Source organism: Oikopleura dioica, chromosome XSR, assembly GCF_907165135.1.
Source record: "Oikopleura dioica chromosome XSR, OKI2018_I68_1.0, whole genome shotgun sequence".
In the NCBI taxonomy this organism is placed as follows: Eukaryota; Metazoa; Chordata; class Appendicularia; order Copelata; family Oikopleuridae; genus Oikopleura; species Oikopleura dioica.
The window spans coordinates 7,875,361-7,898,947 of NC_137294.1; the positions used below are offsets into that span (position 1 = coordinate 7,875,361).

Genomic DNA, 23,587 nt, shown 5'->3' on the forward strand with positions numbered 1-23,587 from the left:
GGGACCATAGCAATTGACACACAGTTTAGGGTGGGCATCAACCTTGGTCGGGTTTGCCGGTAAATTAGAAAATTACAAGAATCTAAAGCTATCTAGGTCGGTCGGAAAGAGAATGTGGTGGTTTTTGGCTTACAAAAATGATTCCAATACAAAAAATACCTTTTTTAGCCTTGATCCAATAAAAATTGTCCGACTATGTTACTTATTCCTTTTTTTGCAAGCGAAAAGCGACCACACTCTCGTTCGGACAGACCTAGATAGCTTCAGATTCTTGTTATTTTCTAAATTGCCGGCAAACCCGACCAAGGTTGATGCCAACCCTAAAGTGTGTGTCAATTGCTATGGTCCCTATGACTCATTTTTAACCGTAACTATTGACGCACCGTAGCTATTGACGCAACCGTAACCAGTGACGCAAACCCCCCAAACCGTAACTAATGACGCGCACCCCGCGAGTCTGCTGAGCAATTTTAAAGTTGCGTCGTATATTGTTCTGGCTGACTTCTACAATTGATCATAAGATAGAGTATCAAAAATTTTCATTTATTCATTTAACTTCATCCTGATTCAGGATATTTCGCGTGAAAAGGCAGACAATTTGCGTTTTCATTTTGCGTCGCATGTTTTTTTAAACGCTGAAGGGAGCGAAACAGTGGATTCGATGGTAGTCAGGCTCTTTTCCAGGAACGGAAGAAAAGGCAAGATAGTTTCTGTCGTCGCCAACTCCGTTGATGCTTAATTTCTTTTAAATCAACGCGTGGTTTGTAATGTTACCCATAACAGTTGAACTTATCGACTCCTTCTGGAATCATGTGATTTGGAATGCGAGCAGTGCTTGTCCAAGTCTTTCCACCATCTAAGATTTGCGAAGAGAAAGCAAATTCGAACTTCTCGTCGATATCAATTCCCTGTCTTGCCCCTTTGAATTTGAGCGCCAGGAAGTGCCCGTGCGGTCCAAACTCAAACTCAGAATATTCTTCTGTTTTTGAATTGAGAAAGAAAATTTCTGCTACTTCAAAGTCCCACAAGCCTTTTTCGGGTTCGCTAGTATCGTTTTTTGTTGATGTCTACTTCAAACCCTACCCATCAAATATCCCGGCTCTTTGGGCGGCGCTGGATCGTTGAAAAAATCTGCCGTTACTCGAACATTGGTAAACTCATCGTCCGTGGAAATTTCGAAGTCGTACTTTCCTCGACCCTCTTCCCCGTTCCAAAGCTAAAAAGTCTCGCTCAAAGGAGGACAAGCTCCTTTAAACTGACCTTTGTAACAGAGATTTTCATTTTTCGGGTAGCTGCTCTAGAAGTCTATCTCTTGAAATGCTCGTACAATAATTATATTTTTAAATGTTTGATGACGTGGCCCCTGCAAATAAAACCATCATTGCGACGAGTCATGGTTTCCTCGGTAAAACGCCCTCAAGGAGGCAAAAGAGGCTCTCATTGTGATATCGCCGGTTTTTCACTTTATCCATAATATATATTTGAGAACTAGTCCACTTTGAAAGTTGAATTACCGACAGAAAAGGTGAATATGCTTTGAAGAAAAGAGCGATTGGTTGGTACAGTGAACACAGAAATGGTGGCAAAAGAATTTCTTTACTTAGTTTCGTTAAAAAGAAAATTATGGCTTGTTATACATTTTCCAACCATAAAATACTTTGAAGGAGCCCATAAAATTATTGCATTGTTAGTTTGGCAAGGCTTCTTCATCAGAGTCCATTAGTCTACTGTCGTTCTCAGCAAGAGGTTCATTGACCTAAAGATTGGATAGAGTGGGTCGAATTAAATAAGTTACCTGGACATTGTGATATTGAGCATATCCTCTATAACGCGAACTAAAATTGTGGACGACATCTTGGAAAATATCTTTTGGATTCATTGTGTCTTGGACTGAGACTAAATAATTATGTCGAGATTAGCTATGGGTCAGTTTTTTACCAAATAATTGTTTAACGTCTTTGCCAGTCATCGAGTCAAGTGGGGATGCATCTACAGCTTCTTTGGTGTAAGGCGCAACCGGAAACGCACGAAGAACAAGAATCGCCGCTGGAACACACTCGATCGCAATGAGAATACCTTGCAGTGAGCCAGGAGTGTCAATTGCTCCAGCTTGAGACAGAATAGCAATTAGCAAATTCTGCCAGTACGATACAAGAATTATGCCTAAGTTCTTGTGAATGGAATGACGAAGAGCTTTATTTACCTTTGACGGAAACGAATTTCATCACAGGATTGTGAGGCTCAAGAAGCTTTTTCGTGCAGATGTAGAAAAGCGCTAGGCCGTACAAAGCAAAGGAGATAGAAACGCTGAAGTCGGTCAAAAATAGTGATTAGACTTAAAAGCACCAGATTGTTCGTTTAAGATGTAGTATTTTAGTGACCGAAATTATAGACAAGCGTAACGAAAAGAGGCGCGGCATGGAGTTGGTAAGGGGCCTCTAAAGGGTAAACATCCAACTTGTACATCAGAACTTCAAGAGTAGAAACAACAGGCCGAATAATGCAGAACTAGGAATCCAATCAGTGGCTTTACTATAGGCCATAGCGGAAACACTACCTGTAGAGCACATTGCTTACTGAAGCGCAGAATTTGACCAGAAAAAGGAATCCCAGACAAACAGCAAGTCCAGGTCAACCAAGTTCCGTAAATGGGGGTGCCATTCAAAGCATTACAAATCTGACCTTCGCCGCCAAGATAAGAGTAAAGGAGCGTTAAAAAAGAATAGATAACCATCGCCTAAAATATCTTTTCTATCAGAAGACGAGAAACGCTTACTTCCGCCATGTCTCGGATGGCAGCTTGAACGAGAGAGTAACTTGGAGCAGAGAAAGCAATTGCACTAGTAAGGGCGTAGATCGGTATGACAGCAGCGATTCGTACAATAAGCCTCTGCTCGGAGGGCTTGTTGTATTGTCTTAGATGACTGAGAGCTTATTAGAGATCAGAAAACAAATTGGAAAGATACCTCAAAATATGAAAAAGAGAAATAAGCATCGTAAGACACGCGCTAATCCATACGGTGAGGTGTTCCCATCCCGACGGAAGATGAAGTTCCGATCCGATTTCTGTCAAGTTCGTCATAACGACAACTGGTGCATTCTATGGAATTCCAAATTACTGAAAGTTAATCGAGGCTACATGGTTTCACAGTCTCAAGGTGCAAAGTATTAATAAATAATTTTAATTGATCGAAGTATCCAGCAGTCGTCCACGTTGTATTATGATTACCACGCAGCTTGACATATTTTTTCTTCGGCGCCTTGCAAAGAGAAAAGAGTTGATCCATCATCTGCGGGGGCACGAGGTCGTCTGAGTTTTAATCATTAAAAATTATGTGACGAGATGCCTACCGTCACGGCCTGAGATAAGAAGAATCGGAATGGTGATTTTTTCAATTTTCTCTATGCTGAGAAATTTATTCTGAGAGAAATATTGAATTTACTGTCGCATTAATCCCGTTTTACCTTGACAGCAAACATCGGTAATAGCTTTATGACCGGTGATAGAAAGGGAAAGACTGACATGCCGATAAGTGGGACTGATGTGAACGTATTTTCCACAATACAAGCTTTGATGTGTTCATTTTCTGGGCGTGTGGCAAGTTCAATCACCACAGCGCCGCCTAGCGATCTTCCAAATAATATGACATCCCCACGTAGATCAGATCGGCTCGTGACATAGTCGATCGCTCCCTGAACTTGTATGTAAAGCTCATCTGGAAAAAAAGCAAGAATAACCTGGGAATCGGCGTAAAGATTGCTCTCGCTGGGTCTCCCGCGACTTGCGCCGTAGCCTGAGTAGTCGAAGACAAATATATTCACTTTCAACAAGGAACGCATAACTTCAGCGATCTGTCCCCTGTTCGAGCAGTTGCCAGCATTGCCATGACAGAAGACGATGGTCGGACAGTTGCCCGACTCGCATTTGAGAAGAATTCCATTAAGCCTCTGGCGGGGGCCGAAATTTACAACTTCATGAGGTGAATTTGGCTTTGGATGATAGTTTCTTGCCTACAAACTTAAAATGTTGTTGTTTCGAGAAATTTCATACTTGACTTGGAAAATTAGCTTGATAGAGAAGTGCGTCTTGAAGAGAATACAGAAAGAGAAAGACCCCAACGAAACTCAGGATAATAAAGAGGATGTGCGAAGTTTGAATATAAGCAGCAGACGATATCTAGATGGAACAAAATAAAACGATATTCTTTTCAAACTTACCAAAATAATGAAGGGGGCGAAATTCGTGGGCAAAGCATATTCCCAAGAAAAATTCATCCGCATCACATCATCTTAATTTAACTAGTTTTAATTTGTAGAACGTGAATGAAAAATATCTCCATTGATAAAGTATTATTTACAATGAGTTTGTTACAACAAATGGCAGTATGTTGGCGAAGTTGATCAGCTGTTTTAGAAAATTTTACGAGCTTTCTTTCGCTTCTTTTCTTCGTTTCTGGTGGAGTCTTTTCATACGCACTGAGTTCTTCTTTTTTCTTTCGTTCGTAACCGGGCAAGAATGCACCCTTTTATGGACAGTTTTAATTTCAACAAAGTTAATCACTTTACCGTAATCCATGAGAGTTTTTGAAGCCTTTGTAGCATTTAGGACAGTGCGCTTTGAATTTATTCGGATGCGTTGTCTTGTGCTTTTCTAACTCTTTGAGCGATTTGTACAGTTTACCGCAAACGTCACATGCAAGAGTTGCCGATTTGAACTTCGGGTCTTTGTGATCATCTATTCAACTGTGGTTCACAATTAAAACATGCTTGCTCCTACCTAAATGCTGCTTGAGATCGTCCAGTCTGTAGAAGGTACGCATGCATTTTGTGAACTCCTTGAAAGGACATGCGAGTCGTTTTTCCTCATGTTTGCGCATGTGCCTCTTGAGTGAATCCGAACGAGTAAAATCTTGTCTACAGATATTACATCTCAGCGGGCCACAGTTCTTCTCGACTTCTGAGTTCGGATGTTCTTCCTTGAAGTGAAGAGTGGTCTCTTCCAAGTTGTCGAAAAGAAGGCTGCATCCTCTATGTGGACAAGGGAACTTCTTGAGCTCTGGATGCGCGGTCGTAAGATGATTTCGAAAGTCTACATATTTCTGGAAGATCTCGTTGCAATTTGGACATTCGAAGAGCTCGATCAAACCCTTAATAACGTCGGTAAGAGTATTCTTCTTCTGCGAGCGCTGGAGGATTGTAGTAAGCTGGGGCATACCATGATGTCGAAACGACATTTCCTTGTCACATGGAAGTTTCTGATGAACGATTTTGTAGTGGCGATTTAGGTGGCCTACTTGTGTGAACGCCTTTTTGCATAACTCGCATTTGAAGTCTTTTATATTTTGATGATCACGAGTCTTCATGTGTCGCTCAAGCAGATACGGATGTTTAAAAGTTTTTTGGCACGTTTCACAAGAGTATTCTTGATGAGATGTTTTCTGCGTTGGCATCTTACGTTGCTCGAAAATTCGCGAGCTCGCCATATCCATTTGTTGATAGTTTTGATAGTTGTTGTTGTCCATGTAGTAAACGTTGTATGGGTTCTCCATTTGGTTCATAAAGGAGTTTTGATTCGGGTCAGACTGCGGGTAGCATTGCGGGTGACACTGTTGAGAGGTGCTGTACTCGAAAAACTGAGAGTCATTACTTTGATTGAAGTTGTGGTTAGAATAAGACGGGTAGTTATAATCGTTTGGAGCATAAGTGGAGTTATAGTTGGCGTAGTAGTCATTGGGATATTGGTTCGTATACTGCTGATAATTGTATTCTGGGATAAAGTTGCCATCCCAACAAGCGTATTGACCTTGCTGATAATCTTCTTGGAGCAGATTGTAAAGCGATTCGTCTTGAATAAACTGCGCTTGGTCAGGCTGGCAGTTCCATCCATTGGAAACCTTATAAAATCATCACAAGAAAACAGTCGCATTGACTTACTTGGGCATTTTTTTCCTCTTCTACAAGCGATGTGAGAAAGCCATTATTTTGAGGCCCATTTATATGATAATTGCCAAAAGCATTGCCGTAGTCGTAATTCATATCACATTCATCTCTAAATTACCAAGATTTAACAATTATTTTCTAGAAAAATATATATCTTTAGGGTGCGTAGAAAAGTATATGGCCCAATGCAAACTGGTACAGAAATCAAGAGAAAAACCGCTTGTCCAAAAGGAGACCGATTTTTTCAGGCTTTTCGAATTTTATCTTACGAAGCTCTTCCGTCTCCTTCTTCATAAGTTTCATGTTGTTTCTTATGTCTCGAAGGTTTTGCTTGTCTTCATCGACGTGAAGCTGCTGCCAGTCGACAAGCTACATTGTCACAACGTTTTTTTTTTCTTTCAATTAATTAAAGCCTACTTTTCTTAGTTGATCTGTTTTTCGACATTCGTGAACGGAAGTAGGCATGCATTCAATAGCATCTGTAACCGCTTGCTTTTTGCGACCTTCTTCCAAATTGTGTTTTGTCCTCTTCGAATCATCCTTCGACGTTTCTATTTGCTTCACAATAAAATGATTCATTGCTTTGGTGTTGTAGGATTGATCGTCAATTTTACTCAGTAGCGATTCGATGGCAGCTTTCTGATCATTAGATCCTAAGGAGCGGAAGTTCTGCCACTTTTTGATGTCTTTGCGAATCCTCAAAGTATGCAGTTTTAAATTCTTTTATAAATATAGAATGCCTACTGTGCATTGCGGAGTTCTGCTTCACGTAATCGACCGAGCTTCTCCTCGATTTCACGTCTTCGTCGTTCATTTGCATCCCGAAGGTTATTTTTTCGACCGATAACACAGCCTTTAAGGCTATCAAGAGCTCCCGATCTACATTATACCTAATAAAATCAACAATAATCAATGAACCTTACCTTTCATCGTCTGAAACATGAAGCCTTTTTAGCAACTTTGTCACCTTGCAGTCTCTTTCGGCTTGCGCCTCAGATCGAGCATCTTCCAATGTATCCAGCTGCTTTTGAAAGTCGTTGCACTGGTTTTCCGCCGACATTAATGCTTTTTCGCGAAGGCCTAAAAAGAAGAATTATCAACTTATGTTAAACTTAGCTTACTTATTCGGACAGCAAGAAAATCGGTTCTTTCATTGCCTGTCTTTTTGCCGCCACCTTTTCCTTTTCCGCTCCCTTTACCCTTCCCTTTGCCCTTTTTCGCCATTCTAAATCGATTTTTTGAGAAGATCTATTCACAAGATGATAGCAATCATGTTGTTTTTACATAAGTTTTAGAGCTTTTTCAACAGAATCACTCAGTTTCGTTTCGAACTTGTCTTTTCTCTTCAAAATCTTCTTGTCCATTTTCTGTCGCTGTCGAAGATCAGTCGGTGCTTTACTGGTCGAGACGCCGCCAAACTTAACAGTCTTTTTTTCTGGGAAATCCACAGCCATATCTTCTTCCATATCTTCTTCCTCCATATCTTCTTCCTCCATCTCTTCACCTTCGCTCTCAGAATCGTCTTCTAATTCTTCGTCATTATCATCATCAGGATCCATTTCTAAATAGAAACTCCGTACTAGCCTAATGAAACTGGGGTGTTACCTTCTAGCTCGGTAAAGCCATCATTGCTCAAGGCAATGCCCTTGCCGGAAGTTGGCGCATTAATATCATTCGATTCCATCCAGTCGTCCAAACCATCAAGCTTGAATTCCTCACTAAAATGAGTATTCATAAAAGAAACACATTGAAACGCTACCTCATTGTAGAAACTAGTTTAGCATCTAGGAATTCGGGGACAGTTTGTTCCTCGGCAGTGGCAGTTTTTGGTGGCTTCGTGTAAAACGAGAACTTTCCTCTCTGGCAGTCTTGTAGAATTTGACGCGCAGATTTTTCGCAGTCAGGAATGCCACCTTTCTTCACAAGTCCGCGTTTCATCGCGAGCTGCGCCAAGAAAGAACGCCCGTTATCAGTGTGATTCGTTGAGTAGTGCAGAGCTAAGGCGACTTTATCGCATCTGTTGAGCAAGGCAAGGGCACCATCGACAGGATCGGCGAGTGCTGATGCTGAGAGAGCTCCTCGTAGAGCTTGCTTTTCAGCTAAAACATAACATTTCTATTTCATTCGTTTTTGGTAAGAATCATCGAATTTTCATAGGATCCATTCGCTTACCAGATCCTCCAAAAAGGACACCGGGTGAGTCGAGAAGCTTCACTGCTTTGTCAATGTGGACTTCCTGCGTGTCACGGGTGGATCCCGCTGTGGCTGATACTTGACAGACACGTGATCGTGCAAGAGTATTGATAATAGAGCTCTTTCCAACGTTCGGGAAACCAACAACAGCAGCTGTCACTCCAGTTTTCATTCCTTTGGTTCTAATAACTTTTGAAATATCGTTAAATATTAAACGCGTACTTAGCGAATGCCCCGAGGAGCTTCGTGAGTTGGTCAGCTCCGTAAGCAGTGGATCCTGATGCACTCTGACCCCTTCCTAGGTTCTGGCGCTGTTTTTGTGTAGATGCTTTGAAGGCGACAGTTGGCAATTGCTTTCTTAAAACGTCGAGCCAGCCTTTCACCACTGGTTTAGGAACGAGATCGACTTTATTGAGGACGAGCACGATTCTTTTTCCATTGGCAAGCGCCTGCGACTCAAGCTGTGGACATCTACATCCGATGGGATCTCGAGCGTCAAGAACCTCCAAAATAACATCCGCGTTTGTTGTTACATACTTCAGTTCACGCCTAAACCACGCAGCTTTTTTCTTGTCTTGTTCATATGCTTCTGCTTTTACTTGGTCCCTTACTGCCTATAAGAAGCGTTTAGATCGTATAAATAATTGAGAATCGCGAAAGCCCGTAGGCTTTCCGGTTTGTAATTTTGCTCCGTCTTAGAGCGCATCAGACATCTAAGGAAGTTTTCCGCACATGAACGCACCCGTGCGAGGGGTGAATTATTCGCGTGGAAACTGCGAATGTGGGATCCGTCATCACTGCTAGTGTCGATGCCCGAACGATCTGTCCATGATTCCGGAGAATCGGTGGAGAGAAGGCAGGGTTTCGACAATTATATCCAGCGGAAAATCCCCATGTTCCCAATCGAATATCATGATTATGGTTACTTACTTGTTTCTTGTTATAAGTAGTTTGGGCGTTTTGAACATCCTTCATCAGTGATGCAATTGTATCGGCCTTTGCCTTTCCTTTCTTCACCTTTCGTCGCTCTTTCTAAGAAACTTTTGACTGTCTAGAAGGAATATAATGAACTCACTCTCTCCAAAACTTTCTGCCGCTTTTGCTCCTGGAAAGCGATCGCGTCCTGCAAGATTTGGTCCTTGAAGGGTGCTGAGTTGGGCACATGCTGTTTCTTAGTTTTAGCGTGTTCTCGCTCATACTTTCGCTGCTTGCGATTGTGGTCGCGAACCTTCTTTTTGACCTTCTCTCGCAGACGAACGCTTGTCCGTTTCGATTTAGACTGAAGACCAGGGCGCTTCATACTGTTCTAATAATATAGACGTGGTTGATGGAGGAGACCATATTTATTATTACTAGTTTTTTTTTAGTTCGTTTCCGTTAGAAAAAGTACCGGGTGTAGGGACCGTTGCATGTTGCAAGGCAAGATGTGAAATTTAGAGTCACGAAATAACACTTTTGAACTTCCTTAAAAATAGTGACAGTGAGAGAGCTTTTTTAGCAGTGAGAGAAGTAATTTTTACTTTGAAGTTTATAGTTTTTTCCTGACGTGTTTCTTTTCTCCGTTCTTCTGGTGTAGCTCGACAGCTGTAAATATTATAAGTAGTTAGCGAATCAACAAATAATTGACCCATACGTTTAGGGGCGTTCTCATGGCTCGTCCGTATCGCTGATGAGAATGGGTGCATCTTCATCACTAGAGTCGCTTATGATGATTACTGGGTCCGAAGTTCCTGGGGTATCGTTCTTCTTGCCGGCTCTGCTTCTTTCTTCGCAAAGTTGTCGAGTCACTAGAAAATTCGTAAATAATTTTAATTTCAAAACCTTCATTACTTGACCGAATGAGATCGTGTTCGTGCTGGTTGAAGCCAGAAAACTCTGCTTTTAACTGGGATGGTATTGGAGGCTCTTCTTTATTCGAATTCATGTCAAAACTTTCAGGAACAGCATCGCTTATTTGATTTTGTTCCTCTTTCTCTGGCGGTTTTTCTTCTTCATCATGTCCTGGCTCCGGCATCATTTGGTCTTGAACGGGGCCTTCTTTCAAGGGCAGGCCGTCTTCGTATTCATCTTCCTCTAAATCGTCGTCTTCGCGCTTAGCCTTTCCACAATCTTGCACCTTCAAGTCAGGGTCGTTTACTTCTACCTCTGTACCACTTTCTGGGTCACTTTCCTCCTCATCTTCTATATCAGAAGCTGCGTCGTTTTTGTTTTCACTATTATTGATAAACTGTGCCAACCGAGCTTCTCTCTCAGCATCCGTCTCAAGCGGAGACGCTTCTGCAGTTGATTTTGCGACGACTCTTTCGTAGTTTTCTTGAGAAATTCGTTCTAGTTTCGCTTTTTTATTCAGAAGTAAAAGCTCGAGAAGAGCGATTTCTTTTTCAGCCTCCTTCTTCTCCTTCATTCTTCGTCTTTCGGACCTTTCTATTTTTTCCTCGAATTTTTCGAAGATTTCTTGCTCTCTTTTCTGACGCCGAGTGTAAATATCGAGTAGTTTTCGGTTCGCGGCGCCGTAATCTCTAGATTAATTCGATAAAAAAACAAAATTGGAGACAAACTTCAAGATTGAAAGTGTTTTACAATGTAAAATTTACATACCTTATCTGTTTGTAGGCGCTTCCTATTTCCAGCCGAACATGACATTCCGTTCTTTCATTTCCCGCTAAATGCTCCTCAACGATCAGATGAGCATGTTTATAATTCTGATCCTCCGGTCCGAGTCCTTCTTCGTATCTTCTCAGCTCATCCAAACTCAACAATTTGATCTTATCGCCAGTAGTTTCAAATTGAAAGTTCTGGCGAATATTTTCTTCGGAAAATTCATCACGTCCTGCAAGATCATCATCATCCAAGTCATCATCGGACTCGTCGGAAGTGTCCGAGTCTGATTCCGAGAGAGAGTCTGCGTTTTCGGGCTCAGAAACCCATTCTCTTTCGACATCACTTGCTTCGGGCCAGGAGCCAGTCTCAGAGGCACTTTCTGTCTCAGTATCGGAGTTTCCAGGCGGTTGCAGCTCTAGGTCTTCCCCCAAAGAATTATTTTTTAATTGTCTGGGAATTTTCCGTGTTTCTGTATCCATACTTTTATGGATCCGTATCTAAATAGATATCATGTAAAGTATGATGAAGAAAAATATTGTCAGTTATCAAGTGTGGGTTCTGATCATCTGTAGAAACTTAGAGCTTTTGCTCATCCTAGATCAGTGAATGCAGCTAAAAGGGGCAGTGATTAATAGACAGTTTTCTAACTAACAAAGATGAAGATATTCTATCATTTTCCGGCAAAGAAATAATTGCCACTCGTGTACTTCTCGTATCGCTTCTCAACGAGCCTCTTCATCTTCTCCAGATCTTCTTTTGTACTCAATTTTATCATGCAGTTAAAATCCTGGTCTTCGCATCTTTGTTCAAACTCTTGATAAACATCTCGCGCTTTGTTGAAGTCATCGAAGTGTTTCCAAGTGTACAGGTCCATCAAGTGATATCGAATCTTTAGGGAGATGTTTACGATGGAATGATTGTCTAAGGGTAGGTTGAGGGCAAGTGCGTTTTTCGCGTGCTTGATCAGCTGTTGATTTGGAAGCTTTTTCTTGCCGAAGATAATTACTCGTTGGATGTTCATCATAAGCTCTCGGTCTCGATCGGGAGAAGACTCAAGCTCGGAGATGACGGTCACTGATTTCTAAGCAATGAGCGGTAGACAGAAGGAACTAAAGTGAAGACAAACCTGTAGGTTTGGCAGGTTTTTTGTCGCTTTGGCTCGTTCCGCAAATTCAACAACTTCTTGGAAGACGTATTCGCGACTGATGCACTTAGTCATGCCTGGCGGATGAGCCAAGAAGCGTGGAATGAAGTTAGATTCGATGTTTATAATTTCAAGCTGAAAGAAAAGCTCTGAGTTTGGCGGGACTTTCGGAGGAACGCCGATCTTTCCAAACGCTTTTTCAGGAGAAATGATTGCGTAGCAAGAGTCGCCGAGGGATAATTGAAGAAGACAGGAAACGAGGCCTGGGAGTTCTTGTTTGCCGACTCGATATTTCGAAGGACTATAATTGCAAAGAGGTAGTATGATACTAGCCAATTGGTTGTACCTAGATGTGAAAGTAGTATCAAAGGGTTTCTTTTCATCAAAATCGCTCTCAAGAAAGAATGAAATGTGGTAGAAAATGGTGATACACGAGTCTGGAATAATATCCTCTGGAACGGCTCCGAGTGCCTTCGCTTCTGCTTCGAGTATCTCTCTGATGGTGCGCCCTTTGCCATCATTCGCTGGATCTTTTTCCATAAGAACTCCGTGTGAGACTTTTTCGCATTTTTCACGGAGCTTTTCTGAGCGCTTCATACTTTTCTAATAATATAGACATCTTTGATGGGATTGAATGTATGTAGTTAAATAGATATTGCACCGTACTAATAAGGCATTATTTGAATGGTCACACAGAATTATACAGAATTTCTCAGAAGCTAATAAGTTCTTGAAGACTTTGCACGTTTTTGTTCGTCTCTGGGACGCCAAGATCGCGGAACCTAAATTCTAGATCAGCAATTAACGCTAAACTAGTGACAAACCTTTGAATGAAAGACTCAACATCAAGTTGAATTTGTTTCCTAATTTTTTCGTCATCACTAAGTCCATCATCGTTTTTACCCTGTTGCTTTTTACGCATTTGTTGCAATTTTGCTAAACTTGCTTCCATCTTGCGGCTAGCTTCTAAGACGTCAACAATGGTGCTTTGGAATTCGACCACAATGCTATCGTAGAGAGTTTCTGTCCAGTTGTTCACATTAGGACATTTTTCACAAAAATCGCTTATTGGTGCGCAAAGTTGCTGAATATAAGGAGACGCCTCTGTTGGCGGCACTCTCTGCGTCCTTCGATATTGACGAGGAATGTCGTTTACCGACTTCACCAATGGTAGACACCGAGCTAAAGATTCAATTTTGGCGGACTGTGTTTTCAAGTTACAATACCAATTATATGATCTTGAACGTATTTTCTTATGAGAGTGACAGACTCGCTTATACGTTTCCTGATCTCGTCGTGGGCAGCGGAGAAGATGGTCTCGGACTCATTAACTGTATCTTCTATTTGGAAGAGAGTTGGAATAAAAGTGCTCAATTTTAATAGATCTTCGTGTAGACAGACAAGCGAGGCATAATCAATATCTTCGCCATAGTCTGAGCAAACTGCGATTTGCACAGATGCCCACTTGCTGAAGCGGAAGATGATCTGAATTTGAAGCAGGAAAAAATTGTGACGGGCAGGAGGCAACATAGTATCTTCTGAGAGGCACTTTCTCAGTAACTCCGTTATCCTACGATTCGAAATTAAAGAGCTCGAACAAGTACAACTTATACCTCGTTGTAATTACAAGATTAAAAACAGCATCTGCTGATTTGTCACGTTGTAAATCAGATTTAAAGGCATCTTCGCATTCTTGAATGATTTCTTTGGAAACAATTGAAAAATAGCTTTCAAGGGAGAAAGAAGAGTGGAACGTGTGGTAACTGAAATTGGGTAACGAAAAATCAACATCTCGATAGTACCTTTGCTCGCTACGAAGGCGTATAACGGAAGACTGTGACGAGCACTGACGTTCCAGCTGATCTAGAAAGTCCATCGATAGAATGTAGCGCTCACGGAAATCATGAACATTTTCGGAGGGGATAAATAGACTAGGTAAATATCGCTGTAAGCCGGATACTATTTCTGGAAAGACACTAAAATGACAACGTATTGAAAATACTTGAAATTTAAAAAAACCTGTTGGTGATGAAATCAAACCCGTAGATCGGTGATTTTTCATTGTGTCTGCCGTCGATTACGTTTTGCAGAGGTGAAATGTAGGTTGGAACAAGATCGAGCAGTGAGTTTAAAATTTGGCTAAGTTCGTTGGTTGTCTTTTCGGAGAAGCACTGCTTGACGTAGGGCTTGCACAAATGCTGACGGACGAGAGACTCTGCGACAGATGCTCTATCAATAGAGGAGAAGGACCAGAGAATCATGTGGAGGCTATCAAGATTCTCGTCACCAAGAGCATCAATAAAAGCGTTCTCAAGTCGATCCAGGAAGCGACTTTCAACAAATGAGATGCGGTCTGTTAGCTCTGCAGCTAAAGCGGTTCCTTTTGTGTTTTTAGAGTGATGCTGGAGCTGATTCCAAATTTCTGCGGACTCGTCTAAATACCTTTTAGCATAAATAGTTTACAATATATTCGTACGCAGAGGGAGCGCTTCATTTGTCTCCAGTAGCATGAGCTTTTCTTGTAGGCCGATCATATGCTTCAAAAGTAGCTTCTTAGACAGGATCTCTCTCTTTCGTTCCAGAAGGCTTTTTATTCGACAGAGTCCGGAGTCTATTTCAGAGGCGATAATTTCTACGTCGCTTTTGATTCGAGTGAGGGGAGGTTTCAGCTGATTTATAGCTTTATCAAGATCTACAAGGTTTGTGGACAAGTTCACAAATTCAGCGTAGTCTTTGTTAATAAGGTCAACCATGGCAGTCTAATATTGGTTTGAATTCGAGCTCAAGTATAAGAAAACTAACTTTTAGTAGGCGAAAGTATTGTTCAAGGTCTTCTCTCAGTTTTTCAAGTGGAACACGCCTCCTGCAGTCTGAGACGAATTGTTCGACCCGGTGATTGTCACGCATAAATTCACTCTTGTCGAAGCAAATATGCTCTTGGGGATCGGGCAACAGCGCGAGACTACTGACGAGACCGTTTTCACCATTTGCGCGGCCCCCTTCCATACTTAAAAATGAAACATAAGATATCTTGCAAGGTTTGTGGCAGGATAGCAGTTTATTTACAGATTCAAGCGTTTTGTCTAGTGTACATAGGATCATCAACGATCTGAACATAGTTTTGCATTGGTTGGGGAAGGTTACTTCTATGCCCGTTTTGAATGAAGTTTTCGGGCTCCGTATCCGGTTGCGAATAGACCGTGGACTTTAGCGGACGCAAGGTAGAGTAGTACTCATCCTCGCCTGGATAAAGTTGATCGCCAAGTTCCTCGCGGATTGATAAAAGATTCGACTTGATCTTTTTCGTCTGAAAATGGAAAGGATTAGCTTTAATAATTTTTAGCTAACATACCTCTTCATCAAGGGCGCTATTTCGTTTTTTAAGATTTTCGTTGATAGCTGGGAAATCGTAGATTACGAGGAAAGTTTTAAGTTCTGCAATCAGTTTCATGAGGTTTTCTCCTGCAAGAACGATTTTCGCCGCTCGGACTACTCTATGTTAGATTCTGATGACAGTTATATTTCTGACCTTGAACTTGTGATGTATCGTATAAACTAGCGGTTGTTTTACTCAATTGGGAGCGCTCTTCGTACCGGGCCGCCTCAACGATCCGCAGAAAGTTTTCTTTTAGACTTTTTAGATCTTCCTTCATGCGTTTTTTGTAGTCATTAAGAGTGTCCTGTGTATTTCGAGAAGAATTGGAACGAGGGTTCATTCTACTAGACAAATTTATTCGTCAGTGTCTTTGAATAAAAAATAAAATCTTTCGGAAGTACTAGAAAACAAAAAAAAATCATTGAAAAAATAGAAAAATACAGTAAGAAAAGATCAATTTTCAGTTGAGATATCGTCGTCATCGTCGCTATCGAGCTCCTCGAGAATCATTTGAGTACGTTCGGCGCCAGTGACGTCAACACCTCCTGCTGGAGGGCTAGAGCGGCTGCTCAGTTTATTCTCGATTTTTTCTGTGAAACTTAGTCAACGAAAAAATAGAAATTTGTCACTTACGTGCTCGTGACTGAATATTTCCACCGAAGGACTCTTCATCATCCCAGTCAGTGCTCGGTTCCGTCTTTTCTGAAATTGTGGCTACATCGTGATGATCGTTGCCGTCGTTTGAAGTAAAAACATCGCTAGATTTAACGACATCGACGTAAGGTCGCATCCCTTTCGCAGCTTGCGGTTGTTCTGATTCCGTTTTATCCCAAGCGGATGATTCTACAGATGATTTCACCGGAGAGTTGTTGGAATCAGGAGCGTTTGTCTGTCGCATAGTGGAAGTCATTCCCGGCTTGCCAGGACTTGATGGGCTCTCATCGCTCCACTGAGGGCGCTGAAATGTTTGTTCTTGACTAGGAGGTGGAGGTGCAGGCTTCGATTTCGGTGAGCGAGGCAAAGGTTTTATTGGCGAGTTGGGAGCGTTCGATCTCGAGGAGACACTCGATTGTGAATGCGTTTGCGGTGGAAGGGGAGCACGCGTAGATTTGGATGCTCTTGTTGGAGATTTAGAAGAAGAGGCGATTGAAGCCTGATAGCTCAGCTGACTAGTGTTCGATTGATTATTCCGTTGCTCGAAGATGGACACTTCACTTTTGCTCTCGGCTCTATCAGCGCGGGATTTGAGATCGTTTTCGATCTGTGAACGCAAGCTATAGAAGTCGGGGCGGCTTGTCTGTTTTCGGCTTCGTAAATCATGAATTTCTTCAAGTTTTCTCTTGAACGTCGATTCTGTAAGAAGAGTATCCCCACGCTGTACTCCAAGTCGTTCCATCTCACCCCGGAACATTGTCTCAACCTGAGGGCGGTAGTGTTCGAGGAGCTTCTTGAACTCCGCTTCCCTATCAATCATTGTGGTATCAACAGGGGGCCCGTCAGGAACGGAATTACTTTGGACTTCGCGAACGGGCTGTCTCGGCTCAGATTTTACTGGCTTCGGCGGTGATATCACCTGGACGGCCTGCTGCACTTGCCTCGACATAGTGTCTTCAAGCGATTGGAACTTCTGGTTATAGCTAGCGGTCATCTGCTCTTTTGCATTTTGAAGGTCCACAACCATGCTTCCAATTGTGTCGCTTCGTCTTTCATTAAACTTATTCTTGCTCTCAAGCTCAGCAATCTTTGACTGGTAGATACCCTCATTCGCCTTGAACTGCGAAATATGACCGGAAAAGGACTCTTCGAGTGTTTGCAGCTTCTGCTCGTATCTTCGTCGCTCTTCCTGTCGAATTTGATCTTGGTTTTCGATAAGCTCTTCTTTTTGTCGCTCTTGCAGTCGCTTATTCTCTTCTTGAAGCTTCAAGTTAATTTGCTTTTCTTGCTCCATCCTCTCTTCCATCGTGAACAATTTACTCTCAAGTTGTTGGGTAACAAGCTAAATATACGAGTAATGGCGCGGTTTAGATATCTCATAATACAAACCTTTGTATGTGCAACCGCATCTCCAATGTAGTGAACGTGCTCGGGATGGCGCCGGACGAGATGTCCTTGTAAGTAAGTTGAATTCATAAACGAGCGGTTCGGACAGACAGGACACTTGTAGAAAGAATGAGAACCGACTTGCATCATTCTCTGTTGGTCAGCGACTAAAATATAATCTCACACAAGTTAGATCTTCAGTTACGTACTCATTTGACGACGCTGCTTATTCGTCTTCTTCAAAGCGCTAATTTGATCTTTCAGAGTAGCGATTTCCTTCAATGTCGCCAGATGTTTCTTTTTCTCCTTCTCGTTCTTCTTCTGTTCTTCACGAATACTGTTTTTCAAGAAGTCCTAAGTTTGGTTTGTCCCTGACCTATTACTGGCATTATTTTGCTACCTGAGAATGAAGAAGATACTCGAGAGTGTACTGCGCAATTTGAAAAAGCTTGACGAACAGAGGATCAATATCGTAGAGTGAATCAAGCTTTGCAAAAGTTACGAGTTCAATATGCTGTTGAAGAGCTGGAATGTCCATTTCTCTTGCGATTCTATCAATGTCGATCAGACTGACTTGGCGCCAGTCGACAGCGATATTTCGTGCGTTGAAACGGAAATTCATTCCGCCACCTTAAAAATAAGTATCCTCGTTTGGGAAAAAAACTTTACCCCCAGCATCAGGTTCGGAGATTTCAGACGGCAAATTCTCGATTGAATTCAAAGTGTCCATTCTATGAAAAAACTTATGAGAAAGTATTCTCCTATTTTTATTGAAGTAACTCATTTCAGGATCATAAAGGAGGAAGAATTCGTGTATTCAGTAATTAAGACACCAACTGGAGTCTTCTGCAGGCATTACGCCTCCGTTGAGGATGAGAATCAAGTCAATTATCCACCAGATTCCTTAAAAAGTAAGGACCTATGAAATTGTACGCGTTTACCTAGACCCCCAAGCGTAAAAAGTTTCCCGACAGCAGTAGGCGTTAAACCCATGTAAAATCTATCAGCTCCGCCGATTCCAAGAAACAAAGATAGTATAACGGCAGTGGGAAAGTTGTAACGGCAGTTTCCCTAACATTACAAAGTAAGAGTGACTCGAAACGGAGACTTACATCTTCGTCGTGTGTGTATTTTAAGCAGGGCAATTTGCGGTAGAAGAGACGTGGGCCACAGCACTTGATTTTATCATCAATTGGCTGGCATTCGCTCCACACGCGCTTTACATCTTGGTAATTTTGCGAACCAAAAGATGAGTTCATGTAATTGCTTTCGAGGCAATATTCCGGCAGAGCTTCCATAGCAGTCTCGCTTTCATTCAACCTAGAGAGGTATAAGCATGGGAATATAATTAGTTTCCTTCTCTTACCCGAGTGTTTCACCTATCGCCTCTCGAGTATCACGCTTAAAATTAAGTGAGTTCATTAAAAGCAAGTCAAAGTACATTCACTATTTTGAGCTTGCATTCAACAAGCTCGTCAGGCAAAAACGCGCATGGTATTAGCGGTGAGTTTGGATCGCAGTTCGAGTTTGCATCCGTTATTCCATTCACAAGATTGAACTCCGTTAAATTTTCTGTGAGCAGATGATCAAAGGCGAACAGTGTGCCCAATACACTGAAATAAGATGGTCTCATAACATCCTCTAAAAAAGCCATGATTGCCAAAAAGAAGCTATTGAAACGGAAATTCAGTAGGCAGACGAATATTGGAAATTGGAGAGAATAAAAGCAAGGCAATTTAGCTCAGTTTTTTGCCCGAATTTTTTTTGGGTACTGGTCTGGTGTAAGACCTTTTACAGAAAAAAGCCTTTTTGCACGTTCTTGCAAGTTGCCGCCACATTTGAGCTTGCGCGTCGAGAGGGCGAATTTCAAATGGTCGAGTGAGTAATTCAGTAACGCATCGATGGATTCGACTTTCTCGAGGTCGATGTCTTCAAACGAGCAAATCGATTTTTTATTGTCCGTCGTTTCAGATTCCACCTTTATTTTTTCCTGTTCTCTTCTGTGAATCTCATTTCTATGTGCGATGGCTAGCTCTTTCAGTATTACAGGGTCTATGAGAATGAGATGATATTTGAATAAAAAATGAGGGACGCACCTTGAGATTCGTCGAAGCGGGGGTCCCAAATAGGTGCCTCTTCATCCAATTTCACTTGATTGGTAGCAACCCGAACTGACCCATTCTGAAAAAATTGTTAACCACTTCATTAATCATGCGTAGAGTGTTACCTGAAGTACAACTGCTGGATCTTTATCAAGTTCGGTACTTGATTTTCCAAAAAGCTTTATTGACTCTTTGTCCATTCGCTCCTTCAGCTGCTTTACTCTTAGCTTAGAAGGCGACAGAACGTCTTTAACATCTTTGATAGGCCTTTTCTCTTCTTTTGATTCTTCGTCTTCGTCTAATTCGTACCATTTTTTCTTCTTAGTTGGAACTTCTCGGAGCTTTTCTTTTTCGTTTTTGCGCTTTAGATCTGCAAAAGCAGAGCTCTGTCTTTCCTCGATAAGTTCTTTTTGTTCGAAGTGATAGGAGTTGTCCATTTGATGCTTCGGCTCAACAAGCTTCTTGTTAAGTCGTCTTAGCTTGTCTTCTTTTTTAGCTTCTAGGCGTTCTGGATTTGACTTGATCCATTTCTTTAAGTCGGCTATGTCATCAATATCACGAATGATGCGCCCTAAAGTACATATTTAACGGTCCTTACTGAGATCTCCTCAAAGTGATTTAAGGCTGGTGTGTTTTATTAAATGATTTACCAGATAGATCACGAAGTGATTTCGTGTTTTTAGACAGCTTCGTGTCTTTTCCGAAGTCTTTGAGGAGTTGACCATATCCTCCCTTTCCACCAAGAACTCTTGCGGAAACATTGACAAAAATACCACTGGCTAGGAAGGCGTCTGGTTTAAGCACTCTTCCGGCGAACGTAACAAATACGTTGCTAGGGAAAAGAGCCCTAACAAACCCCGATTCCGAAATATATGTCGTCATTATCTAAAAAGATCAATTATAAGCTCTCTTTGTAGTTTTAAGATATTTGTACAGCGGCAGTTTCAGTGTAGTCAGGGAACAAAAATTCCTTGTCGCAGTTAGTCTTCATCTAAGTTGCCGATAACGGGCTCAAGTAAACTGGAAAAAGCGTGAAGCACCCGCTGATCAGTCGCTTCTCCGAGCATGTTTACGTGAAGGAAGCGTTCAATTTCGCGGATCCAGTTCGTACTTTTGATGTACGATCCAACTGAAGGGTGTTTCCTTATTACAGGTACCAAGTACTTCATCGCACGAAGCCACCGAATATCAACTAAATGAATTTTCTCAACAGACAAGCTGATATTCTCTGTTACCCTCAGGCTGTACTCCGATGGGGAACTTTTCTTCATAGCCTTTTTGCAACATGCCATCAATAAAAGCCCCACTGAGCTGGCTGATTATGCTCTTCATGACTTCCATGTTGAAGCTCTTTTCTTCCAACACGAAAAGCTTCAAAACCGATGAAGCATATAAACTGGGGCAGACGTTGAACTTGAGCAAGAGCACGGGAAAAGCTATCCACATTCTCTGAATCAAATGATGACCACTTTAACGGTTGGCAAAGACTAACGTGAGGTTTTAGATCTTCGGACGCCAAGTACGAAAAGTACTCCGTAATTATTTCGTTGCATAAAAACAGTGTCCTCTCTGAGCATGGTTTCTTCAGCAACTCAAAACAGAACTCTGCAAGTCCAATTTGTTCCGTGAAATACACTTTGCAAGCTTCATCCGAGTTCGTTGCTCTGTACAATCCATTCAGTAAATGTTCCATCAGTACTATTTCTCCTTGCTTATGCCATCTGCGAACTAATAGGACTAAATTCTCAGCTATCCCATAACTTTTCGCGGCCCTAAAAAGCTTGATTGATGGATGATAAGTAGATGAAATTTACCGAGAGTCGCACTCAAGCCAGGTCGCCAGAAATTTGCTAGTGGCTTTGACGATAAGATCGTACTGGGTGAAAGATTGAACAGAGGATATGATAGCAACCAGGCTTGTAAAATCGTTCTCAATGCGTTGCATCATCTCCGCAGTCAAACGACTAAGAATCACTTGATGTTCGTCTTTGCACTCATCACCGAAAATATCCAAATATTGGACGAGAAAGATGAAATAGTTATGGAGGCTGAAATTGCTGTCGACCAGTTCGTTCGCGGATTCCTCTTTATATGTCACAAGCGAATGCTGCAGCTCGATCATAATCATTCGGATGAGCAGCTCAAGCTCCTCTTGCTAATAAAAGTTTAGCTATTTATCAATTTTTAAAATATATATTCTCAAACCTTTATTAGTGTGCTGACTTTCGGCAGCCCGATGTTGCGAGCTAGTTTCGCCAACATAGACATTGCTTGTTCACGGCGACTAGTACTTTCATAAGCCACTTCCCTCATTTTATGGATGATCGGGATTAAGATTAGAAAGAGTCGCTCCTTGTAATCTTCAATGTCAACTCCTTCCAATAGATCCAATATGTTCAAAAATGTAGCCTTTTCTTCCTCCTCAAAGACGGCGAATAACTCGTCACTTAATCCAATCAAACGGATAATTTGATGGAAGAGCTTCAAATTTTGGTCGTCATCAGAAAATGGCAGCTCCTTTTTGAGAGCTTTTAGTGGACTCAAGATTCTGTTCTACAAGCAGAACACTACTACTACTTGCGCCCAAGCCTTTTGCGAACATCTTCCTATCAATTAATCTACCATCATAAATTGCAATATTCAAAAGACACTCCAACGCTTCCGTTGACGTTATATTATGATTAAAGTAACGGATAAGCTTGAGATCTTCCATTCGCTTCACAAGCCGTTTATCTTGTAGTAAGATGGAGCCGAGAATCTGTGTGAACTCTCCGTACTTTTCTGCAACAAGCGAGGCTTTAACGATGCGTTCGTAAAAAGCGAAACCAACGCTGTCTACCAGAGATGTCAGAGTTTCTTCGGTCATTCCTTCATCTTCTGGAGAAGACTTTGCGACTAAGCAAAAGATAATTTATGCGAAGTTGTATTGCAGTTTAAACTTACAGACTAAGAGGGCGGCTAATTTTTCGTTATCGCCCTTAGATTTCTTAACCAGCTCTACTGTTTTTGTTGCATTTCTTTCCATTCTGGTAAAATACAATATTAAAAACGTCGTCTCTTTGCAATTGGAAGTTTACGATCTTTTAACAGATTTCTTGAACTTTATTTGATATTGATTGTTAACGAGAGGTTGTGCAAAATCATGCAGAGGGGAATCGTGCACCAAGGCTAAGTTATATCGTGAAAGAGAGGAAGACAGAACTGGAAAAAAATGTTAGAGGGGTCTTGAGCAAGAAATTTGTTTGAGGCCATCTTCGTCTACTGAGCTTGCTGAATTGTAAGTTTTGCATAGATAGTAAAGGAAGAATACAAATTGAATATTGTAAATGATAAGGGAACCGAAATGGCACCACGGAGGGAATAGTTTTGAGGTAAGAGCGAATATAGGATCAGATTGAGCTGAAGCGGCATTGTATATTTTGGAATAGGAAAAATCTTGAGTCTTGTAGTAATTTGACATTAAAGAAGGGATGGGAATCGTAAAAATGAGGTTGCGAGAGGTTGTCGGAGCTACAGCCATAGAAAGGGAGATTGCAAAGAGAATGTTGGCTTTAGGATGGGAAGCAAACGTCGCACTGAGTGATCATGATTTCTACCAGACGAGACTGATCTTGAACGTCGATGAGACATCCCATCGGTCCCTAGTAATAATTAGGAAAACATCAATTAGTTGAAATGGCACCTTATCATCTGGAGCGCGCATGAGTGTCGGTCCAAAAACAGTTCCAAGATTCTCTGGACCCATCAAGTTGAATTTCTCTTCTTTCGCCACGCGTGTTAGATGCTCAATTACTAGCTTTAGAGTTGTATAATTTTCGCCATCTAATTGAGAGAGTTTCACGGAAAGGTTTTTGTATTGCTGTTCAATTTTCTCCTGAATCGAATTCTCTTCTTTCTTCGAACTCATCGTGACTGCGCCAGACTGCGATTGAGAGACTAGGCTTTTTCGAAGACTCGATACTTTCTGGGAGATGTCGAGGAGACTTTGGTAGATCGAGTGACTATATAAGTAAGTATCCGCTCTAACAGTTATATATCTGACCTTATCAGTGGCGCGGGAAGGTCGTGGAAATATTTTTTAAAACGGAGCTTATATCGTGTTCGGAGGAAAGCGAAATGTCAGCCGTTGTTGAGTCCTTTGAAAATGAGTTGCAGAGAACTTCCACTCTATGCTTCACTCCGTTTACTCGG

General features: G+C 41.7%; 15 protein-coding genes across 17 annotated transcripts in view; all 15 read right to left on the minus strand.

Moving 5' to 3' along the window:
* Positions 1–430: 430 nt before the first annotated feature.
* LOC145706926 (UPF0462 protein C4orf33 homolog) lies at positions 431–1,377 on the minus strand. The gene is made up of 4 exons (XM_081784381.1): positions 1,261–1,377; positions 1,084–1,216; positions 775–1,030; positions 431–734 (listed from the first exon to the last, which is right to left on the minus strand). The coding sequence occupies exons 1-4, from the start codon at positions 1,279–1,281 to the stop codon at positions 629–631; spliced, it is 516 nt and encodes a 171-aa protein (XP_081640507.1). The 5' UTR covers positions 1,282–1,377; the 3' UTR covers positions 431–628.
* Positions 1,378–1,485: 108 nt separating this feature from the next.
* LOC145706925 (transmembrane protein 184A-like) lies at positions 1,486–3,096 on the minus strand. The gene is made up of 8 exons (XM_081784380.1): positions 2,967–3,096; positions 2,777–2,924; positions 2,558–2,737; positions 2,387–2,508; positions 2,204–2,307; positions 1,939–2,163; positions 1,796–1,896; positions 1,486–1,756 (listed from the first exon to the last, which is right to left on the minus strand). Exons 1-8 carry the CDS (start codon positions 3,080–3,082, stop codon positions 1,688–1,690), a joined length of 1,065 nt encoding a protein of 354 aa, XP_081640506.1. The 5' UTR covers positions 3,083–3,096; the 3' UTR covers positions 1,486–1,687.
* A 29-nt stretch (positions 3,097–3,125) lies between these two features.
* Positions 3,126–4,359, minus strand: LOC145706432 (protein ABHD13-like). The gene is made up of 6 exons (XM_081783832.1): positions 4,219–4,359; positions 4,052–4,177; positions 3,739–4,011; positions 3,466–3,693; positions 3,352–3,421; positions 3,126–3,310 (listed from the first exon to the last, which is right to left on the minus strand). Exons 1-6 carry the CDS (start codon positions 4,279–4,281, stop codon positions 3,126–3,128), a joined length of 945 nt encoding a protein of 314 aa, XP_081639958.1. The 5' UTR covers positions 4,282–4,359.
* Positions 4,325–6,078, minus strand: LOC145706428 (uncharacterized). Of its 2 annotated transcripts, XM_081783829.1 has the most exons (5): positions 5,935–6,059; positions 5,648–5,894; positions 4,778–5,606; positions 4,567–4,735; positions 4,325–4,523 (listed from the first exon to the last, which is right to left on the minus strand). In XM_081783829.1, the coding sequence occupies exons 1-5, from the start codon at positions 5,940–5,942 to the stop codon at positions 4,421–4,423; spliced, it is 1,356 nt and encodes a 451-aa protein (XP_081639955.1). In that variant the 5' UTR covers positions 5,943–6,059; the 3' UTR covers positions 4,325–4,420. The 2 variants fall into 2 exon arrangements, with proteins under 2 accessions (XP_081639955.1, XP_081639954.1); XM_081783828.1 differs by having other exon boundaries at positions 4,778–5,894; positions 5,935–6,078.
* Positions 6,079–6,082: 4 nt separating this feature from the next.
* On the minus strand, positions 6,083–7,164 carry LOC145706433 (uncharacterized). Its single transcript, XM_081783833.1, has 5 exons — positions 7,062–7,164; positions 6,864–7,020; positions 6,685–6,819; positions 6,358–6,637; positions 6,083–6,309 (listed from the first exon to the last, which is right to left on the minus strand). The coding sequence occupies exons 1-5, from the start codon at positions 7,162–7,164 to the stop codon at positions 6,145–6,147; spliced, it is 840 nt and encodes a 279-aa protein (XP_081639959.1). The 3' UTR covers positions 6,083–6,144.
* Positions 7,165–7,201: 37 nt separating this feature from the next.
* LOC145706427 (guanine nucleotide-binding protein-like 3 homolog) lies at positions 7,202–9,464 on the minus strand. The gene is made up of 7 exons (XM_081783827.1): positions 9,209–9,464; positions 9,064–9,165; positions 8,356–8,747; positions 8,113–8,315; positions 7,700–8,039; positions 7,546–7,658; positions 7,202–7,501 (listed from the first exon to the last, which is right to left on the minus strand). The coding sequence occupies exons 1-7, from the start codon at positions 9,431–9,433 to the stop codon at positions 7,221–7,223; spliced, it is 1,656 nt and encodes a 551-aa protein (XP_081639953.1). The 5' UTR covers positions 9,434–9,464; the 3' UTR covers positions 7,202–7,220.
* A 44-nt stretch (positions 9,465–9,508) lies between these two features.
* On the minus strand, positions 9,509–11,227 carry LOC145706429 (uncharacterized). The gene is made up of 4 exons (XM_081783830.1): positions 10,732–11,227; positions 9,964–10,652; positions 9,767–9,920; positions 9,509–9,717 (listed from the first exon to the last, which is right to left on the minus strand). Exons 1-3 carry the CDS (start codon positions 11,211–11,213, stop codon positions 9,781–9,783), a joined length of 1,311 nt encoding a protein of 436 aa, XP_081639956.1. The 5' UTR covers positions 11,214–11,227; the 3' UTR covers positions 9,509–9,717; positions 9,767–9,780.
* Positions 11,228–11,251: 24 nt separating this feature from the next.
* Positions 11,252–12,504, minus strand: LOC145706431 (uncharacterized). The gene is made up of 3 exons (XM_081783831.1): positions 12,225–12,504; positions 11,861–12,179; positions 11,252–11,815 (listed from the first exon to the last, which is right to left on the minus strand). Exons 1-3 carry the CDS (start codon positions 12,473–12,475, stop codon positions 11,405–11,407), a joined length of 981 nt encoding a protein of 326 aa, XP_081639957.1. The 5' UTR covers positions 12,476–12,504; the 3' UTR covers positions 11,252–11,404.
* Positions 12,505–12,508: 4 nt separating this feature from the next.
* On the minus strand, positions 12,509–14,881 carry LOC145706425 (conserved oligomeric Golgi complex subunit 2-like). Its single transcript, XM_081783825.1, has 8 exons — positions 14,681–14,881; positions 14,355–14,637; positions 13,898–14,312; positions 13,681–13,854; positions 13,492–13,641; positions 13,105–13,448; positions 12,703–13,060; positions 12,509–12,660 (listed from the first exon to the last, which is right to left on the minus strand). Exons 1-8 carry the CDS (start codon positions 14,783–14,785, stop codon positions 12,591–12,593), a joined length of 1,899 nt encoding a protein of 632 aa, XP_081639951.1. The 5' UTR covers positions 14,786–14,881; the 3' UTR covers positions 12,509–12,590.
* A 45-nt stretch (positions 14,882–14,926) lies between these two features.
* On the minus strand, positions 14,927–15,618 carry LOC145706435 (mediator of RNA polymerase II transcription subunit 22-like). The gene is made up of 3 exons (XM_081783837.1): positions 15,408–15,618; positions 15,231–15,367; positions 14,927–15,185 (listed from the first exon to the last, which is right to left on the minus strand). Exons 1-3 carry the CDS (start codon positions 15,592–15,594, stop codon positions 14,949–14,951), a joined length of 561 nt encoding a protein of 186 aa, XP_081639963.1. The 5' UTR covers positions 15,595–15,618; the 3' UTR covers positions 14,927–14,948.
* Positions 15,619–15,623: 5 nt separating this feature from the next.
* Positions 15,624–18,030, minus strand: LOC145706424 (uncharacterized). The gene is made up of 6 exons (XM_081783824.1): positions 17,964–18,030; positions 17,695–17,924; positions 17,504–17,648; positions 17,298–17,461; positions 15,888–17,250; positions 15,624–15,844 (listed from the first exon to the last, which is right to left on the minus strand). Exons 1-6 carry the CDS (start codon positions 18,022–18,024, stop codon positions 15,708–15,710), a joined length of 2,100 nt encoding a protein of 699 aa, XP_081639950.1. The 5' UTR covers positions 18,025–18,030; the 3' UTR covers positions 15,624–15,707.
* A 55-nt stretch (positions 18,031–18,085) lies between these two features.
* On the minus strand, positions 18,086–18,963 carry LOC145706434 (TM2 domain-containing protein 2-like). 2 transcript variants are annotated; one of them, XM_081783836.1, is made up of 5 exons: positions 18,742–18,963; positions 18,661–18,695; positions 18,407–18,614; positions 18,236–18,365; positions 18,086–18,197 (listed from the first exon to the last, which is right to left on the minus strand). In XM_081783836.1, exons 1-5 carry the CDS (start codon positions 18,946–18,948, stop codon positions 18,112–18,114), a joined length of 666 nt encoding a protein of 221 aa, XP_081639962.1. In that variant the 5' UTR covers positions 18,949–18,963; the 3' UTR covers positions 18,086–18,111. The 2 variants fall into 2 exon arrangements, with proteins under 2 accessions (XP_081639962.1, XP_081639961.1); XM_081783835.1 differs by having other exon boundaries at positions 18,736–18,963.
* A 2-nt stretch (positions 18,964–18,965) lies between these two features.
* LOC145706436 (splicing regulator SDE2-like) lies at positions 18,966–20,278 on the minus strand. Its single transcript, XM_081783838.1, has 4 exons — positions 20,047–20,278; positions 19,522–19,967; positions 19,391–19,475; positions 18,966–19,346 (listed from the first exon to the last, which is right to left on the minus strand). The coding sequence occupies exons 1-4, from the start codon at positions 20,276–20,278 to the stop codon at positions 19,036–19,038; spliced, it is 1,074 nt and encodes a 357-aa protein (XP_081639964.1). The 3' UTR covers positions 18,966–19,035.
* A 40-nt stretch (positions 20,279–20,318) lies between these two features.
* LOC145706426 (uncharacterized) lies at positions 20,319–23,581 on the minus strand. The gene is made up of 9 exons (XM_081783826.1): positions 23,439–23,581; positions 23,079–23,397; positions 22,340–23,037; positions 21,986–22,291; positions 21,602–21,924; positions 21,211–21,551; positions 20,889–21,168; positions 20,632–20,845; positions 20,319–20,588 (listed from the first exon to the last, which is right to left on the minus strand). The coding sequence occupies exons 3-9, from the start codon at positions 22,419–22,421 to the stop codon at positions 20,377–20,379; spliced, it is 1,758 nt and encodes a 585-aa protein (XP_081639952.1). The 5' UTR covers positions 22,422–23,037; positions 23,079–23,397; positions 23,439–23,581; the 3' UTR covers positions 20,319–20,376.
* LOC145709115 (polyadenylate-binding protein 4-like) overlaps positions 22,948–23,587 on the minus strand; it is a 3,188-nt gene continuing 2,548 nt past the window's right edge. The window contains exons 6-7 of the mRNA XM_081786798.1: positions 23,079–23,318; positions 22,948–23,037 (exon numbers count right to left, since the gene is read on the minus strand). Coding sequence (XP_081642924.1) covers positions 22,948–23,037; positions 23,079–23,318 — 330 coding nt within the window. The remainder of the gene's footprint in view (positions 23,038–23,078; positions 23,319–23,587) is intronic.